This window comes from Leopardus geoffroyi, chromosome C2 (genome assembly GCF_018350155.1).
Source record: "Leopardus geoffroyi isolate Oge1 chromosome C2, O.geoffroyi_Oge1_pat1.0, whole genome shotgun sequence".
Taxonomy (NCBI): domain Eukaryota; kingdom Metazoa; phylum Chordata; class Mammalia; order Carnivora; family Felidae; genus Leopardus; species Leopardus geoffroyi.
This window is the reverse complement of record NC_059333.1, coordinates 74966653-74986158: the sequence shown is the minus strand read 5'-3', so window position 1 is coordinate 74986158 and position 19506 is coordinate 74966653. Positions and strand designations below refer to the sequence as shown.

At 36.9% G+C, this 19506-nt stretch overlaps 1 protein-coding gene across 7 annotated transcripts in view; it reads left to right on the top strand.

Moving 5' to 3' along the window:
• Positions 1-18670, top strand: part of OPA1 (OPA1 mitochondrial dynamin like GTPase) — an 85885-nt gene extending 67215 nt beyond the window's left edge. For 4 of the 7 annotated variants that reach the window (XM_045502573.1, XM_045502571.1, XM_045502572.1 and 1 more), the window contains 2 exons: positions 15774-15841; positions 18223-18670. In XM_045502573.1, the coding sequence (XP_045358529.1) occupies positions 15774-15838 (65 nt within the window). In that variant the 3' untranslated portion in view covers positions 15839-15841; positions 18223-18670. Of the gene's footprint in view, positions 1-11989; positions 12242-15773; positions 15842-16874; positions 16972-18222 lie in introns of those variants that run through there. The other 3 variants (XR_006718418.1, XR_006718419.1, XM_045502570.1) reach the window with 3 other exon arrangements.
• The last annotated feature ends 836 nt before the right edge of the window (positions 18671-19506 follow it).

The window sequence follows — 19506 nt, the reverse complement described above, 5'->3', positions numbered from 1 at the left end:
CAGAATGAACCAGTGCTGCCCTTTTAAAAGCTAAAACTGGAAGAGAAATGCACCATAGCTGCTTAAATCCAAAAAGGTCCTTTATTGGTATGGCATGGGGAATGGAGTCAGTGGTACTGTAATAGCGTTGTGTGGTGACGGATGGTGAGCATGTCATAGTGAGTCACTATGTTGTACACCTGAAACTAATGTAACATGTGTCCCAACTACAATTAAAATGTTTTTTAAGATTTTTTTATTAGCTCTAAAACAGAATTCTGATTTATAGGGTAGTTAAGAAATATCTTTACGCTGTGGTAAAACTTGAATAAGAAATAGAACATATCTAGATGGAACCCTCAGAATGATTTTGTTGTTCTTTAGAAAGGAGGAATGTCAAGATACTCTCCAATTTAATTTCCTTTGGTTACTCCACATTCCTGGACTTCTCCCACACCTGCCATATCCTTGAAGGCCATTATGGATCACAATAGTGGCCACAAAGTAGTGTGAGGCTGAAAATTACCCTAGAACATGATTGTTATACTCAGAATCCGGAACTTAAAATTATGAAAAAGGGAACTCCCATCTAAAACTATTTTTCCAGAGTTAGGGCTCTGGCATGCAAATTTTAACACGTCTCCATAGGGGATTTTTCTCTGCTCCACCACCATCTGCCCTCCTGCCCCCAGATCTGTACTCTAGAGGGTTCTTCCTGTTCACAGCAGTAAAACTGGTCGTTTTATTAATTGGGATAAAATTGACATATATCTTTTAGTGGAGTCTTAGAAACTGTATGACTCTTGAAAATTTGTTCGGTTATTTGAACTGTATCTGTAGTAGCATAGTCATTTTGTGTCTGTCGATACAACCAAAGAAAATGAATCTTAAAGGGCACTGAAGAGAAACGAGTGGCATTGAATCGTAGAATTCTGAGTCCATAGGCCCAAAGAGGGTTTGGTTTTTATTTTTAAAGGCTCAGTCACAGAAAATAGGATAAAGTGCCCGGGAGGGAAAACATGAAGTATTAAGGACCCCGTAGTTTCACTTACATCTAACCACTGCAACTGCATTTCTTTGGCCAATAATTGCCAAGACCTCAATACTCTTTGTCTCGTCTCTCCTTGCATCTAGCACATTTCTAAGCAGTCTTTTCCCTTTGTCTCTTTCTTACGTCTCTCACTGTGCCTTCTTTCAGACCATTATCATTTGCTCGACCAGTATTTTTCCTCCTCCCTACTTATTTACCTTCCTCCAGAGATTAAAAACCTTACTGAGGTACTGCCAGTGTTGTTTAATTGAGCAGAAGGCAGACTTCCCACGGTAGGCAAGTGTAAATCAACCAAAATAACCACTTTAAGAAAGAAAAAATTTTGAGTCTCTTTTGACCAATCAGTTCTGCTCAAGTGATTTGGTTCTTCCATAAACTCACCATACCTTGTATTGTATATATTGTAGGTGTTCAGTGACTGTGTAATCATGACCTTTCCATACGGTTTCTTCAGTAGCCCCCTCTTCCTGACTTAAAAAAGAGGGAGAAGGAAGCTAAGTCTTCTCATGATAAGGAACCTTTCTTCCACTATGTCACCCAGAAAGCTACCCTCTCATTTCTCTTGTAGAGCAGCTTGCATCCTCTGCTGCATTCGCCCCTGTACCCACCCCTGCACCCACCCACTCCCTTGCTGACATCTTGTGATAAGGCTTTCACCCCTAGTGAAAGCACTTCTTTCTAAGTCACCAGTGATTTCCTAATTGCCAGTCCATGCAGTTCACTAAGACACTTTCATAATTGTTTGTTTGTTAGGCATTTTTAAGTTCTAACTTAAACGAATATTTTCGTTCTCTTTAATATTCGTGTACTTTTTGGAATGGTTTTTAGTGGAAATGAGTATATTTAAAAAATGGAAAGGTTGAAACAGCTCTCATTTTCATACAGAATAAAGTAACTTTCTGTTTTATGTTATCAGCGTTTGAGGTCTTTAAGGCATCTGTGCAGGGTAAAAGCAATTAAATTTTGAATTTTGCGAACTTGTGAAATAATATTTTTCATAGTAAGGTGAAATTGACAAACTAAGGAAGGTGGTGAAAGATTATTTTTACCTTGAGTCTGCATAGGTCAAGTAGACCCTGCTTTGTGTTGTAGCCAGAGAAGGAGAGAGACGACACGGCACAAAGAATAAAGTAATCCTCAGGGAGAGTCCTCTGTGTTAGAGAAGTAGTTATTTACACACAGAATTCCACATGATGAGCCTGAGTGGTGCGCTTTCCCGGTTATTGATGAGAAAATCCAGACTCAAAATGGGGCATTTAGAATCAAGCACATTTTTCATGGCCTAACTCTATCTTTTAAAGAGAGCATTGAAGGATATTGATCAGTTGGTACAAGATTAAAATGACATTTACTTCTCTGTAATCTTATGTAGGCTACTGGTATTCAGTGCTTTATTAGCAAGTATATTCTTTTTGCCTTAAACTCACATTTTAACTGATTAGAAATAAGAACAAAGATACGAAAGGTCTCTTCAGTAATGTATCGATTGAATTGAGTTGATCATTTTGAAGTAGGTTTTATTTACATGTTGTGATATATGTTTATGTGTATATTCTAATGTATAAAAAAGCCAATGTACACATTTTCATCTAGAAATTAGGCTTTTTTTCCTAGCTAGTATTTCTTACCACTTCCTTACTGAGAGTCTAGAATGAAGTAACATCTTTAAAGTCGGGATTAAATTTTGGTGTTTTGTTTTTGAATTATGTTTTATGTATTCTCTCCATTTCTAAGATGGAAATAAATGAAATCTAGTCATTGAAAACTAAATCTAATCACAAAACAATCTACTGACCTGTGAACAGTATGTTAAAAAAAATAAAATTAAGCAAGATTTGAATAAATATTTTTTTAAAAAACTGGGCGAATTGGTGTGCGCTAAACTGAATGAAGTGTGCTACTTTATGAAGTAGGGGTCTCAGGGTAGTTGGGAGAGGGGACCTAAAGGCAAAAGGAATTTTAAGTTTTTACTATTTTATACATTCCTAAACTGTTGCTTAGAATAAGCATAGGAATAAGCATAATTCAAAATTGCCTTAGAAATTTCATATTCTTAATTTTATCATATTCATAGAAACGACAAAGCTAAGTGACCAAATACTTTCCCAAATAATCTCTCGGTGATTGCGATGCCAAGAAACACTTCATGGGACTAGATAGTAATTGCTCCTCATTTGAGCAATTTGAGATTCACTGTGCATTCTTCGGATTTCCAGTACATGCCCACTGTGGATCTGTCATGTGTAAATGAATTGAAATCTTCGTTGAACTGGTGAAGTTTTCAAGTTTGTGCAACTCAAGTTTGTGCAAAGTACTTTTCCTAGTATTTTGCATTGTAGAAAGGAGTTTGCTGGGTTTTATTCACTTCAGTTAGATGTTTCCTGGCTGAAGGAATTCAAGTCTTTTTTAAAAACCTTGCCTGTTTAGTCTCCTTGAGGCAACACTTCATTCTCTGAGTTATAGGTACAGACTGCCTGTCTTTACCAAGTACTACCAGGATTTCAGGTGTCTGTTTCAGTCCTTCTTAACTGTGACAGAGCTGGTACATATATATATGCATTGTGGAAAATTAGAAAATACAGATGGCAAAAATTTTAAAACCATTGCCACTATCGAGAGATGACCACTGTAACATTGTATTCTAACAAATTGTTAAAGTTTATGTATTTAATTTGGGAGAGCACACACAGTGGAGGGGCAGAGAGAGAGGGACCCAAAGAGAATCCCAAGCAGGCTCTGTGTTTGAGCCTGATATGGGCCCACACTCACCAACCATGAGACCATGACCTGAGCTGAAGTCAGAAGCTTAACCAGCTGAGCCACCCAGGCGCCCCTCTAACAAAATCTTTAACGTAGTCTTAGTGACATAGTTTCTGCACGTTTCTGGAACACATTTTTCATGAGATCTCAGGTTAGCTTCTACTTAACACCGCCAATCTTCCCCTTATTGCCATCACTCCTGCTTCTGGTCTCTCATTTATCAGAGCAAGCTCAATTTCTCCTCTTTTTCTTCATATTAACTTGTTTCAGAAAGGTTCACTGAGAAGTATAAGCAGTATTAGTAAAAATAAAACCTGTGGTACTAGTTACTTTAAGTAGGCCGTGGATTCCAAAGGCTGTATTATAGCAGAACATATTCAGAAAATCACTCTTCTTTGAAAGTTAATCCCCACCTATATCCAGGACTCTGGCACTTCCCATGTGTGCTTATGTCTTCATTGTGTCTGTCCTTCCTTCAAAAGACGCTCCAGTCATCCCCACCTTAAAACTATTGGATTGATTCTTCCATACAGTCTACCTTTTTTTTTTTTTTTTTTAATGTTTATTTTTGAGAGCGAGCACAAGCAGGGGAGGGGCAGAGAGAGAAAGAGAGAGAGAATCTCAGGCAGGCTCCACACTGTCAGCCCAAGAGCCCAGTGCAGGGCTCGAACTCATGAACTGTGAGATCATGACTTGAGCTGAAATCAAGAGTCTGATTCTTAACTGACTGAGCCGCCTAGACGCCCTGCAGTCTACCCACTTTTGATCTTGATTCACTTATCCAGAAAAACCTTCAAATGTTTGCCTGCTACCTCCACTCTCAACCATTCACTTTCTTAACTTTGTAATCTTTTCTCATTTCTACCGAATTTGGTTTTTCCAAGATTGCTGACAGTTAAGAGAAAGCAATCAGCCAGGTGAGCCTCTTATGTAATTGCAGCATTTGGTACTTTGGTATCCAAATCCTGCTTGGAGCCATACAACTGTCTCTTAACATTTGTATAGAGCTTTGCACTTTACAGAACGTGTTATGTCTGTCCATGTTTGCCTTGTAAAGGCATATGAGGCTTATAAGGTATTATCCCACATTGTTCAGATGGGGAAATTAATGTTCATTAAGGGAAGTGATTTAGCCAGTCACATAAATATTTATAGCAAAGCCGGAGCTAACAACATGTGTTAGAGATAGTATCTTTTTAGATTTGTTTTGGGCTTCTGTTCGTCTTTAGTCTTTGGGTTTGTGTTTGTGGGTGACTACAGATAACTGAGGTAATATAATTTGGCTTCCTTTTTTAATATTATTTTCACTGTGCTAGTTTTTAAACCTGTTCTCCTAAACTCTAATCGTTAAGAATCTAGAACATTGAATTTTTTCTCCTAAAGACATATGTAATGGTTTCATTCTTCAGATAAATATATACAGGTTTATAAATCTGTGTACTCTTACTGCTTTTTCAATGTTGCGATTTTCCCTTTCTGTAGAAAATAAGAAATTGTGACAGAATTTAAAGGTGATTTTCTAAATTAATGAATATGTAAAACTAATTCTGGAGTTCTTTTCATTTCTCTGAGCCTTATTCTGACTTCTGGACCCAGCATCAGCAGTGATACTTTTCTGCAGGGTTGTAGTAGAAGTAACTGAAAACTTAGGGAATCACCCTGACAAAACATGAGTGCCCACTAGCTCTCCTTGTGATGGGTTTAATAGTAATCTGTTGTCCTGATGCAGCATTATAGTTAACAGATACAATTGTATTTCATTTTTGTTTTTCATCTCGCTTAATTCATAACTTTATTAAAACCCGCAATTTTTAGTTCCATATTTTTTCATATACTTTTGGTTTGGTTCATAAATCAGAATTACAGTCTCCGTTCTTATATTCTTTTCTTTTACTTTAAAAATTACATTAATGAGCTGACTGTTTAAGAATCATTCTCATGATTCATTCATCTGTTACGCCTCCTTTTAAAGCTTCAGCACTGAAGGTCTTTTGACAAACCAATATTTATAACAGTTTGACAGCAGGATGAGGAACAGCGTTTGTCTTTGTAACAGCTTGAAGAAAGACCCTTTCCAGGACCCAGTCATGCAGTTACAATCTTGACCTCTTTCTTATGCTGGGAACATACATACAGCAGCACCTCCCATGTGTTTTCTTGTCCCATTGACTGTCCATTCACTTCCCATCTGTTTTGCAGTCTTAAAGGAACAGAAGGGGCCCTCTTCTTATAAATCTGTCTTTGCAGGTGATAAATGATGTCCTGTCTCTTTAAGGGCTGCCTGGGTGGTTTTCCTTTTTTTAAAATGTTTCTACTTTCCACCTAACAAAATTCAGAGTAAGATACACTTTTAAGTATAAGAAGAAAATAGAAAAGAAAAAAAATGATGGATTATTTTAAACCCTTCTTAATTGATTGGGACCAAAAATTTTACTGGTCATTAGGCTAGGCTTTTTTAATCATCTCAACTAATTACCTGAATCATATTTAAAATTTTTTTTTGTTTGTTTAGATTTTTCTATGGAGACAAAAGGAATGCATTCATTTTGAAATAGTGTATTTATTTAAACTTTTTTGGGGGGAAAAATAAAGCAATGTATCAATGAGTTAGCATATAAAATAACTTTTAAAGATTTTTTTTACCATAATTTGAGTTAATAGATATAATTAATAAGGCACATTTTATATACTGGATACAGAATAAAAATTCATGGGAGGTGATTATTAATCTTATGGTAGAATCTAACTTTTACATTAAAAAGACAATCATGAATCCCATAAAAATTTATTATTTTTCTTCCATTGCGGAAAAGAAATGCTTTAAGTATACATATTTATATCATTGGATTTTCTAAGCATTAAGCAGAAATAAAATTTTTTTTCTCCTATGCAGAAATCACCTATAGAAGGTTAATGGGACAAATATTGTCCCCCCCTCAAATATTTTAAATTCCTGATCTTAAAAGCATTACTAGCATAAAAAGACCACTTTTCAAGTATTATGGTATATTTATGAATCAGCTCTCTAGTGGTACATCTTCTGTGAACTAGCGTGTTAGCTTATTTATTAATTCCCTGCCTATTCCAAAAAGGATTTGAGGCAGCTTGCAAAGATCTATCCTGTGCAAAATGTAAAAATGCTTAATTGGAAAGTTGAATGAAGGAAAGAGAAGGTTAAGGCAATTTGAAATAATGTGAAACGTGGGATAAGATTGGTACCCCCCTCAAAATACTTGGTTCAGGGGTTCTTCCATTTTGCAGGTAACCTGCAAATGTAGCCCTGAGCTTCTTAGACAGCTGAAGCAAAATGGAAAGCAGAGTTGATTATGGGACTTATGGTGGCTGTCAGACAAAGCAGTTGCTTCGTTGAAGCATAGGTGCTCCTGGTACACACACCTGAGAAAAAATTCATCTCTGCTCACGGAAGGAACACTGAATTATATGATACAGTAAACCAGATGACTACATATGATCATTAATTTCATGGAGCTTTTTACTGTAATGTTCCTCATTGTAGGCTAATCACGTAAGCAGTTCTAGGTGAAATCAAAATGACACAGTCCAGATACATAGCTATTTGGCTTATCTAAAGATGGACTTACATAGTATCTAGCATAGTATCTAATATCTAGTGTCCCCATACAGTCTTCCATAAATATTATTTCCTCTTGCAGCTCTGAGCCTTTTTTTTTTTTTTTTTAACGTTTATTTTTTTTTTATTTATTTTTGGGACAGAGAGAGACAGAGCATGAACGGGGGAGGGGCAGAGAGAGAGGGAGACACAGAATCGGAAACAGGCTCCAGGCTCTGAGCCATCAGTCCAGAGCCTGACGCGGGGCTCGAACTCACGGACCGCGAGATCGTGACCTGGCTGAAGTCGGACGCTTAACCGACTGCGCCACCCAGGCGCCCCAGCTCTGAGCCTTTTAATATCAGGTAGCAGAGAGTTCAAGGTTCCATGCTTACTGACACTGACACACACACCTGGAATGGAGCTGCTCAGTTAAGGGCAGATCCATAAGCATTAATAGTTAGCTGAGATGTGAGATGAAATTACGATTGCCATCTACTTATAAAAGTGAAAGGCTTAGTCAGGGTCGAGGCCTAAATGTAAGCTGCTCTATGTTCGTTCATACTGAAGTCTTTGGAGAATTTTAATATATCAAGAAAGTATTTTAAGAGGTTTTGATTATATCAGCCAAAAGAGCCTGGTAGAAATGCTTGCAGTTAGGAGTTAAAAAGAGAGAGGTAGAGAGAAAGCTCAATTTATCCACAAGTCACTTTGAGCTATTTATATATTCATCAGACTTAAGCTGTAATTTATCTCACAGACTTTCTTAAGGCAGCTCTTTCTAAATCATATTATTTGGTGGGGGGGGGGGGTGAGGGTGGGTCTGACTATAGCAAATTTTTTAAAATAAATTTTTTAAAAATGTCATCTTTAATGTTTGAATTATGTATCGGTTGAGTAGATTACTCAACAGTGAGTGAGTGAACAATGAGTTCATGGACATCTATTGCTTAGTGAGTTCTGTGCTAGACTCAGTGATTTTAAATGATGGACTTTTTTGTATGTAGATAATTCATGCAAGCAGTCCCACATTGATTCCTGGGGGAAAAAAAAACAGTATAATCCTGATCTTTCTAAAATGAATTATGTAGTTGTGTGAGAATAATATTGTCATTTGCGATTGAATTTTTACTAGGAGCTTAACATCAAATAAATAAAAAAATACTAAGGAGTAAACAGGACAATTAAGTTTAAAAAGATGTAGTTAAAACATATGATCGGTGGGGCGCCTGGGTGGCACAGTCGGTTAAGCGTCCGACTTCAGCCAGGTCACAATCTCGCGGTCCGTGAGTTCGAGCCCCGCGTCGGGCTCTGGGCTGATGGCTCAGAGCCTGGAGCCTGTTTCCGATTCTGTGTCTCCCTCTCTCTCTGCCCCTCCCCCGTTCATGCTCTGTCTCTCTCTGTCCCAAAAATGAATAAACGTTGAAAAAAAAAAAACATATGATCGGTTAATATAGTACATTTCAGTCCTAATGTAAAGCATTTTGGGCTTTGAATTCTGGACAGATTCCCTCATTTTATAGATAAACAGACCAGGGCTGTGACATGACTGTGGTCATGAAGTTAAAGGCACAGATGGGTCTAGAAGCCTGGTTCTCCTGACCACGTTATCATATAGCTTTTAACTCGTTATGTTCTCATCTTTATAAAATCCATATAAAATTACTACCCCATTGATTATTAGGGTGTTAGATAAGGGATTTCTAACATTTGTTGTCATCAAACACTCCTTTTGTTATTGTGTACTTCTGTGAAGTCTGTGTTTTAGAAGATCTGCCTATAGTAATATACTTACATTCGTTTTCATTAGGAACATAGAGTTACAATCCTATCTCCTAATCAACCTAAATAATAATTGTTGCAGAGTAGATGTAATTCTGGCAAAAGAGTTCCATTTGAACTTTTGAAACAAAATAACCCAGAGGACTGTGCTACCACCTTCAGCAGACCCCTAGAAGTCAGTGACCCCACCCAGCTTAGAAATTACCATACCAGTCTCAGACAGCTTTCCGGAACATAGGAGTCTCCTTTTTCTGTAACTAGCAGAAGTAATTCTGTTCATCCTTGTTAATGAGTCGGTTTAAAAATAATCATAGCTCAAGAAAAAAAAAGAAAAAAGGCTCTTTGTAGGGGGAAAAAAACTACAGGACCAAGATTCAGAAGAGAAGTGTTAGGGGCTCCTGGGTGGCTCAGTGGGTTAAGCATCAGACTTTGGCTCAGGTTATGATCTCGCGGTTCGTGAGTTTGAACCCCGCGTCGGGTTCTGTGCTAACAGCTCAGAGCCTGGAGCCTGCTTCGGATTCTGTGTCTCCCCCTTTCTCTGCCCTTCCCGTGCTCATGCTTTGTCTCTCTCTGTCTCTCAACAATAAATAAATGGTAAAAAAAAAAAAAAAAGTGTTAGATTTGGCTACACACCTTGGATTGTCGCTTTGTTTCTTCCTCTCGACTATAAAAGGTGCACATTTTTTCTTGTGCTAAATCTAAGATTTTGACTATCTTAAATCTTAAGATTTAACGTATCTTTGAGAATCTTAAGGCTTGTCTCTGGTTCACCCTTTCTGTTTGTTTTCTTCCCTTGTTTCCTTGTACTCTAGATAATCCCTTTAAATACGGAACTTCTAAAGAGCACTTACAGTAGGATTGTCTAATAAAAGGCAAGCCTTTTGATGAGCAACATATATTACATGTTAAGAACTTTTTAAAATTTTCAGTCCTTTAGTGAATAGCTTTTTTACAGCAAAACCTCACCTCCAAGGTGTCCTCAAGTTTCACTCTAAATGTGTATACAGCTTGTTATAAAACAGTTCTGTTAAGGTACATTGTGATCTGTGGATGTGTGGTTTGCGTAAGGTACACTGCATTAGTTTGCAGTTTGTTTTTCATGCTTTCTTTAAAAACATCAAAAGTTGTAAAAGATTTATTTCAGTGCATGCGGTAGTGTTTTGTGTGTGATTCTTTGTTCCTATTCTAAACTGTTATTAACCACTGAAGTGAACCTTCTCCCAGGTTTGGCCTTTTGGTATTCACAGTGTATTCAAAACCTAATTACAGATTAGTCTATATTTGAGACTTTTAGAGCAAGTATCAGAAGATTCAAAAAGAAATTGAGAGTAGCACTATCATTTCATGTGGAGATAAAGAGACCCAAAACATGAATGGGTGCCAAGTCATCTGAAGAAAAAAGAGAAGGACCTTCATTCACTGAGAGGGGCGGTTTATGAGGTGGGGATTATGGGAATATTCATGACTCAATCAAGAAGCACAATGAATTGATGTCTGAAATAGTTCATCTTTTAAGTAAACATTGGATAAATGGCAAGTAGACTCAGTATTCACTACATGTAGAATTGCCTATTTCAGAGCAGAAATAGCAGTTCAAACAGAAATAGGAGTTTGTTCATCCCTTCCTGAGTTGGTTTAATTTATCAGGTTAATCTGAAATTTTATAAGAGTTCTCCAACTATAAATATTTAAGGCAAATGTTTAATAGAAAAAGGAGTTTGCTTTATAATTACCCTTTGCTAATCTGTTTGCACATTTCTGTGGGCAAGTAGTTTCTAATGGCAAAATAGTTAAGGACAATAAGATTTTGGGACTTGAAAACACTTTAACACTGGGACATTAGTGTTTGGAAGGATCAGAAAGTAGAAAGTTTTAGTTGCTGACATTCAACTTTGATTTTTATGAATAAGTCTTGTTTTCTGTGTGCAGCTGGATGGCATAGTTAGTATATAGGAAGTGCTGAAGACTTTTATCAGAATTTGAAATGAAGGAATTCAAATATGGGAAATAATGCTGTTTATTATCTGTAATATAGCTCCTTTGCAAAGAATGAAAGCAATATACTTTCTAAAGCTGTGTGTGTGTGTGTGTGTGTGTGTGTGTGTGTGTGTGTGTGTGTGCGCGCAGTCAGCATATTTTGGTCTTCTGAATAAGGTGAAATAATTAAATTGAAATTTCTCTTTCCACTTACTGTATTGTGAGACCTGAGTATTCTCTGTCCTGTGTTGCTTGTGTGGTTGGAGTGACCCACCAGCTTTCCTGGATCTTCATTGTCAATGTGTATGTACCCTGCCTTCTGTTCCCAGGCTGGCTCTACACCTTGTGCTCCTGGCTTCTGCCCTCTTGGTCACTGGTATAACACCCAGGAAGTCTGTTGAGTGATTTTTTTTTTTCTTGATAACCTGCAGCCTTTGTTTTCTGTACCATATTTTTGGGAATTTCATTTATCGTTTATCAGGTATTTGTTGAGCATGTGTAGTGAGTCAGACATTGTTGTAGACATTGAAGATGCTGAACTTTTTTTGTCCAGTTTCATACGTTTGTATTGTTTTCCAAGGGTTTTTTCAAATATATGTAGGTAATAATATTTATTATACTTTTCTTAGTTATTCCTAGGCACAGAACTACTTAGGAAGGTGCTTGGTAACTATTCCATTCCCTCATTTTTACCACAGTATGTCTTATCTCAGGTAAAAAGTAAAGCTCACAACAAATACCCTTCAAATAATAGCATTTGTTTTGTTACCATTTAGAGTCTGTATCTCGTAGCGGATCTAGTATGTTTCCAAATCAGAGAAACGTGCACAAAGCTAACTCTGCAGGCTTCAGGTCCTTGTCTTCTGCAGGGACACCTTCAGGGCTGTATGAGGACCAAATGAAATGTGGGATTTAAAATCACCTCAAACACAATAGGTACTTCATAGACTCAGCATGAGGTAGGTAGGAAGTGATCAAGGAATTCTTCTCAAAGGCAAGATAGCCTCTGTGTCCCCATATCACTGCATTAAGTACATTGTGTAAAATGAAGGAACAAAGAAATGGATTTTTAAATTTAGTGTAAAAAGAGTACATTTATCACAGTTATTCTTTTTTCTTTTCTTTTTTTTCTTTTTTGTTTTTTTGTTTCTCTGAGAGAGAGAGAGAGCAAGCGAGCATGGGAGCAGGGGAGGGGCAGAGGGAGAAGGACAGAGAGAGTCTTAAACAAGCTTCACACCCAGCACAGGGCCTGGCGCAGGGCTCTGTCTCACAAGCTTGAGATCAGGTCATGAACGACAGAGTCAGACGCTCAACTGAGTGAGCCACCCAGGTACCCCTTCTTTTTTCTTTTCACATTCACCTCCACCCTCTCCTCTCTTCTCCTCTCCCCCCGTTACCTCCTAGTAACTTACTTAAATGCCCTTTGTGTCATTTTTGACATTTCAGAGTATGTTGGCACGGTGCCCTGATATTCTAGTTGAAAATATTTTGTAAAAACAGCTTTTTAAAAGGAAAATTTGGCAATTTTATTCTGTGGTCTTCTTATTAATCAGACAGTCTTTTAACTTTTATTTAGAAAAAAACATATCGCTTATCTCTAATTTTATAAGAATTTGAATTTGATTCAGACTCCACAGTTAGACACCTGCATCAGAGTGGCTCTTGGTCTGTCAATACAAGTAGATCTTGCTCTGAACTCTCTCTTCTGAGTGATGCTACTGAGACACCCAGTCCCAGATTGTGCAGCTGAGGATGGAGATCATGGACAGGGCAGAAGGATGGACAGAGCTGGCCCTGCTTGGACTCAGGTCATGGAGCAAACAGTCAGAATTCTTCTCATGCAGTACACCTTTCCCAAGTAGTATAGCTCAGTGAGATGGTTAGAGGAACTGCCATGGCTTTAAGTACCTGTTTTAGATTTCCATATGTTGTGCTATTTAAGCCAGATGATTTTTTTTTAATTTTTTTTAATGCTTGTTTATTTTTGAGAGAGACAAGAGAGAGAGAGCGTGAGCATGAGTGGGGGAGGGGCAGAGAGAAAGGGAGACACAGAATCTGAAGCAGGCTCCAGGCCCTGAGCTGTCAGCACAGAACCCGACTCAGGCGCAAACCCACAACTGTGAGATCATGACCTGAGCCGAAGTCGAATGCTTAACTGACTGAGCCACCCAGGTCAGATGATTTTTTAAATACCTTGTTCATTTCCAAAATTCTGTCAGACAATTTAGAAAACTCTTTTTCTCCTACTGTCCCCTTTTTAAAAAAATTCTTCAGTTGATGAACTGCACTATGTAGAGCTCTCTAAATACTCATGAAGAAAATAGGTGAAGCTCTTTCTAAGCAACAAGATGAATTAGTTTTAAAAATAAGAATGTGGCCTTATTTTGAGAAAGGAAGTATGTTTACCGGTTTGTTGACTTAAAAAATAGTACAGACTGCCAAAAAATACAGATTAAACTTCCAAGAGATATGTTGGGATTATAGGTTGGGTTTCTCTAGTTTACTTTTACATAAAAGGAATTATTGTTGTCTCTGCGATAACTGTTATCATGTTTGCTCAGTAAATAGTTGAATTAAAACAGTATGGCTTTTTTCTTTCTATATAGATTTGGTGTTAGTCTCAGACTAATACCAAGAAGTAGTAGTGTTAAATTGCTGGGAAATGAAGATGAAGACATTATGTTCTTTATATGCAGCCGGATAGACTTTGTCGAGTTCCTGCAATGCTCATGAGAATTCATAAAAAGGACAATTCTTCCTTTTATTGGCTGCTCATCAAAACTGCTGTCCCACTGATAGAAAGGAATACTTTATGTCTTCAATTGCAGATTATTTTTAAATATAAAAGATAAAATGTTGAATATTAATGTACTTTATATGATTTTTCTATAGATATAAAGCAGAATGCTTTACAGTTTTGCCTCTAGATCAATAGCTTTGAACCAGTCACTTCACTTTAATTGGTAATTCCCACTAATATATAAAATTGTGTTAAAAGGACAAATATATATATATATTTGACATATATATATGTTTATTTATTTTTGAGAGAGAGAGACATATATATATATATATATATATGTTTATTTATTTTTGAGAGAGAGAGAGCACAAGCAGGGGAGGGACAGAGAGGGAGACACAGAATCTGAAACAGGCTCCAGGCACTGAGCTGTCAGCACAGAGCCTGACGCGGGGCTCAAACTCAAAAATTGTGAGATCATGACCTGAGCCGAAGTCAGACGCTCAACCGACTGAGCCACCCAGGTACCCCACCACAAACTATATTTTAAAATGGGAGTTGCATGATTAAGTAAACAATGAAGTAGAATAAATCATGACTTCCATTTTTTGCATATTGGGAGATTGACATGTCCTGTGTGTGAATAGTTTGTATTTGTGAAAGAAATCTTTATATTTCAGAGAGAAGTTATAGATTTTATTTGGAAGTCTGCAAACATGAAAACATAAAATCAAATAAAATAATGTAAATCTGTCTTCAGTGACTTTGAGGTTTTCGTTGTTGTTGTTTAATACATTTTTTAATGTCTGTTTATTTTTGAGAGAGAGAGCGCAAGCGGGGAAGGGGCGGAGAGAGAAGGAGACACAGAATCCGAAGCAGGCTCCAGGCTCCGAGCTGTCAGCACAGAGCCCGACGCGGGGCTTGAACTTAATGAGCGGTGGTGATATCATGACCTGAGCCACAGTCAGAAGCTTAACCATCTGAGTCACCCAGGTGCCCCTGACTGTGGTGTTTTTAAACTTTATACATTTATAGCTAGGAAAGTACATTTGTATGTATTTTTAAAGTGTTATTGCCCTTTTAATACTTGTTGCAGATATTTTCTACAATTTCTTTTGTCTTTTAAATTTAGGACATTTTGACATATAAAGTGTACATTTTAATGTGATCATACTAGTAATCTTTTCCTTTCTAGCTTTCTCCATTGATCCTAGAAAGTCTTTTTCCAGTCTAAGGCCTGTTAAATACACTCCTGTATTCTTTTTTAATTCTTAAAAATGGTTTCATTGGGACACCTGGGTGGCTCAGTTAAGCATCCAACTCTTGATTTCGATTCAGGTCATAATCTCATGGTCATGAAATCGAGCCCCACGTCAGGCTCCACACAGTGTGAAGCCTGCTTGGGATTTTCTGTCTCCTTCTGTCTCTGCCCTGCCTCCAACTTGTGCTTACTCGCTTTCTCTCTCTCTCTCTCTCTCAAAAGAAATAAACATTTTTTAAACAATTGTTTCATTATTTTATATTCTCCTCTGTTGCAGATATTGCTAACCGAGTCTTTGGTTGGACTCCAGAGAATCTGAGAACTCCTTAAAATTCTATATGCAATGATATATGTGTCTATACGTACATTTTTCTCTGTAATATTCCGTAATTCTTATTACATTCTCAGCGGGGTCAGTCACAAAGCCCATATTCCTCCCCTTTCCAAAAAATTGTTAAGAGCTACTACAACAATCCATTTGAACATTTTTTGGATCTTAAGGTGATACGTGATGCTAAGGTAATTTTTGTCCCTTTTCCAAAATAGTTTAAGTATCCCAGACAGTTTATTGAATAATTCTCTTCAAAGATTTGTGATGCCTTTGAAAATAAATTCACTTTTAATTAATCTAATAATCTTTTTATCTCCACAGAGAAAGTGAGAGAAATTCAAGAAAAACTTGATGCTTTTATTGAAGCTCTTCATCAGGAGAAATAAATGGTAATAAGTTAGTAAGAGCCTTCTTACTGCATTCATACTGACTAAATGCAAAATATATACTTTTTAACTTATTATAGTTTGTCATTGTACATGACTATATCCTGCTTGTTCCTGAATAATAATTTTAATGTAATTAAATAATTTTAAAGGCAGGAATCTCTGAAATTAATTCTAAATTTCATATGTACAACGTTCCTCTTGAATACTTGATTGCCTTCTGGGTGAACTAAAAATATCCTCTAGAACTCATTTTGAACAGAGGAAAAGTAAACAAAGCTAAGATATTTCATAATATGCATGTGGCTCATAAGTTTTGTGCATGTAAATAATCAAACTGTAGCCTTCATTATTTTATTTCTCATTGTTCATATTCAGTGGACAATGATGTGTATGTTAACTTGCAAAACATTTTATTTGGTTTGACTAATAATAGTTGTTCTTGATTTTATTCTCTTATGTTTAAAACCATATCTCCTGTTTAAAGTAACTCAGATAGCCTTAGAATGGAGTACTCTTCTGAATGTGTGGACTCTTATCTAATTCTGCAGTCTGGCATTGTAAGCATGTTCCAAATAAAGTATTGTATATTTAAATACAGATTTCCCATAGTAGCATAGTAAACTGCTAATTACTGCTGAAGAATTATAATTAGTAAGTCTTTTGCTTTTATTGAAGAAGTTGAGAAAGGGAAGGTGCTCTAATTAAGACATTATCATTTCTTTAAGATATTTAATTAGTCACTTTATCTGTGAGCCTTTCCCTGTAGGCAGCCTGCAACACAGTCAGAACTGGAAGGAGTATTAAAGTAAAACATTCCCTCCCTAGCTGCATTCATTTCAGAAAAGGCCCTGTGACCAAACTACGTGTTTTCCTCTAAGGGAGGCACAGTATATTTGAGAAAGCAAGCCAGAAAAGGAAGTGCAGCTCAGACCACTATCCCTCAGAACAGCATACCAGCAATAAGTGAGAGAGGAAGAAGTTAGAAAGCTTTCCAGTAATGTTTTATTACTTGGTTTTGTCTCTCTCCCCTAAGTTAAGACAGATGTATACATGGATGTACACAAAAATGTATCCAGAGAGTAAATATCAACGATCTTTGACACAGTCCAAAAAGAATTCATTGTTTTCAAGTATCTGTGTTCATAAATGTTTTATACAACTTCAGTGTATGAAAATTTCCTTTTAAAACCATAAAGTTGTTATGATACCTTCCTCCTTGTCATAATTACTATGAGTAATTCATGTTAGAAATAAACATTTTGAGAGCCTTCTTGATTTGGAGATTCTCCTCTTCAGCACCAAAGTTCACTTGATATTTCTGTTTGTAAATGTGGTTTTGGGGGGAAGAAGATTCATGAAAATCACAGAAACCCCATTAAAAATATAAGCTTAATTTCTCTCTTTAATGAAATGAAGAAGCCTAAAGGCAGCCAGTGTTTTACATAATAGTGTCACTACCCTGAACTGGTTAGTGTGACATCTAGTGTTACTGTTGCTATTGGGAAAATGCCTTTTCCTGCCAGAGAGTCTGTCTCAAGTGGAGGCCAGGGTAGTCGTAAGAGCTAAGTTGTGGTAATCTGTGTCTATGAGGAAACCATCCCAGTTTTCTTTGTTCTTTACTTGTCTTTAGTCTCTACAGCCCTTCCTAGCCCTTGGGTTTTATAACCCTGTGAACTATTTGAGTATTGGAAAGATCAACTATTTTGTACCCTGAAAATCCATTTAAAAGAATAAATGTGGCAAAATTGTAGCCTTGCTTCATTGTGACCATTTTATAAAGTTACCAGTCACTTTAAAGAATAGTTTTTGTGTGTGTGTTTTTTAAGTTCATTTATTTATTTTGATAGAGAGCGAGAGCAAGGGAAAGGCAGAGAGAGAGGGAAAGAGAGAATCCCAAGCAGGCTCTGCAGTGTCAGCACAGAGCCCAATGCAGGGCTCAAACTCACTAACTCTGAGATCGTGACCTGAGCCAAAACCAAGAGTTGGACTGAGCCACCCAGGAGCCCCTGAGGAATAGTTTCTTAATGATAGTTTTAACATGTGTTGAGTTCTTCAACCTGATAGTTTTAAGTAATTCATTCTGATAATTGCTGAAGATATTTATACCCAGCACAGCCAAACACAGATTCCTTCTACCAATCAATTTTAATATGTTTTTAAATTTTTTCTGTAAAAAACTAATGAGAGTATTTTTTTAATTCACACATGTTTAATAAAATTGTCACATTGTTATAGTAGGTGATATTTTAAATTTCATAAAACTAGCGAACAGTCAGTTAAGCTTCAGTATTTTTTTATGATCATGCAGTAATAAAGTTTATTTAGAAATTTTGCATTTGTCTCCCCATACCTTAATTTATCAAATGTGTTTATTTTTACAGAATCCTACTCATAATATAATCACCTCCGCATACATGTGAAGAAAGAAAACTCCAAAGTCTTTTGTCCTGCCTTTTTTCCTTCTGCTATTCCACCTTTCTAAACATGAAATAAAGTCATGGGGTAAAACTACTTAATGCGTATCAGAGGCACTTTGACCATCAGTTGCCTTTTGAATGCACGAAGAGTGGAAATGGCATTAAAACCCTATCTTATTGTATTGAAGTGACACATTGAGATAATACAAGTGGTGTGGCCATTAGGTCGAGCCCTTGACGATAAGAAACTTGCTCTCCTGCTTGTGTCATTTGTGGTGGCACTATTTGTGGTGGCACTCGTTCACCTAATTCATTAGCCGGTGCTGCTCAGAGTCCGTTTCTTCTCTGGGGAAAAAATGCCAGGTGTTGTGAAAAGCTATCAATTGTATATAAAGTGATGGTAACCCGCTAACTTGTTGTCTGTATCTGTAAATGTTCTTCATCCAGAAACTATCTGATTATGAAAATTCAGTCCACATTTATCATGTGAAAGAGAACTCGTAAACAGAAGAACCCCTCAAATAGGTTAATTTGGATTGCAACAATTCCGTGTGCATTCAGTGGAAGAGAGCTCAGCCTTCCCTGACAGCTTAGAGAGCTGCCTGGGAAGCTAACTCAGCAGCAGCTTACCTGTTTGCTTCAGTGGATGTTTTTGTACTTTCTGTCTCCATTTGAAGTTCATTCATTTTGGATGTGGTATAGGTGAGCAAGGTTTTCGGTTAACTTTGCGGGGGGGTGGGGGTTACCTGTTGACAGAGCTGTTGGATTGAGACACAGGATAGGGAAGATAAAGAATAATCAGTTGACTAGTTTTATTAGACTGTCAAGCAGTTCAGGGAGGCAGCAGGAAAAGGCTCTTTCATAAGAGTGCATTATTTCAACAGCATGTTAACCATCTCCCTCTTAGCTGAATTTTTAAAGAGAAACATAAAATTGGATTCATTGCAGTTCAGTTACAATACCTTCACAGCATTTTTGTGTGTGTGTCATAAATACTTTTTTATTGGCTAAAGGACTTTAAAGCAAAGAAGTATACCATTTTTGACTTCAAATGTCTTTCTCATTTATCTCTGCTCTTTGCTTCCATTTTGTTAAGCCTTTAGTATTCTAATAAAAATGCCCATTGTGTGACAGTTTTTTACAGTTTTTTGGAGGTTTTTTTTTGAATTCTGTTTTGGTAACAGTTCCCTTGCTACCCTACCTTTTTTTTTTTTTTTTTTTTTTTTGATTTAGCATCCATAGCATTGT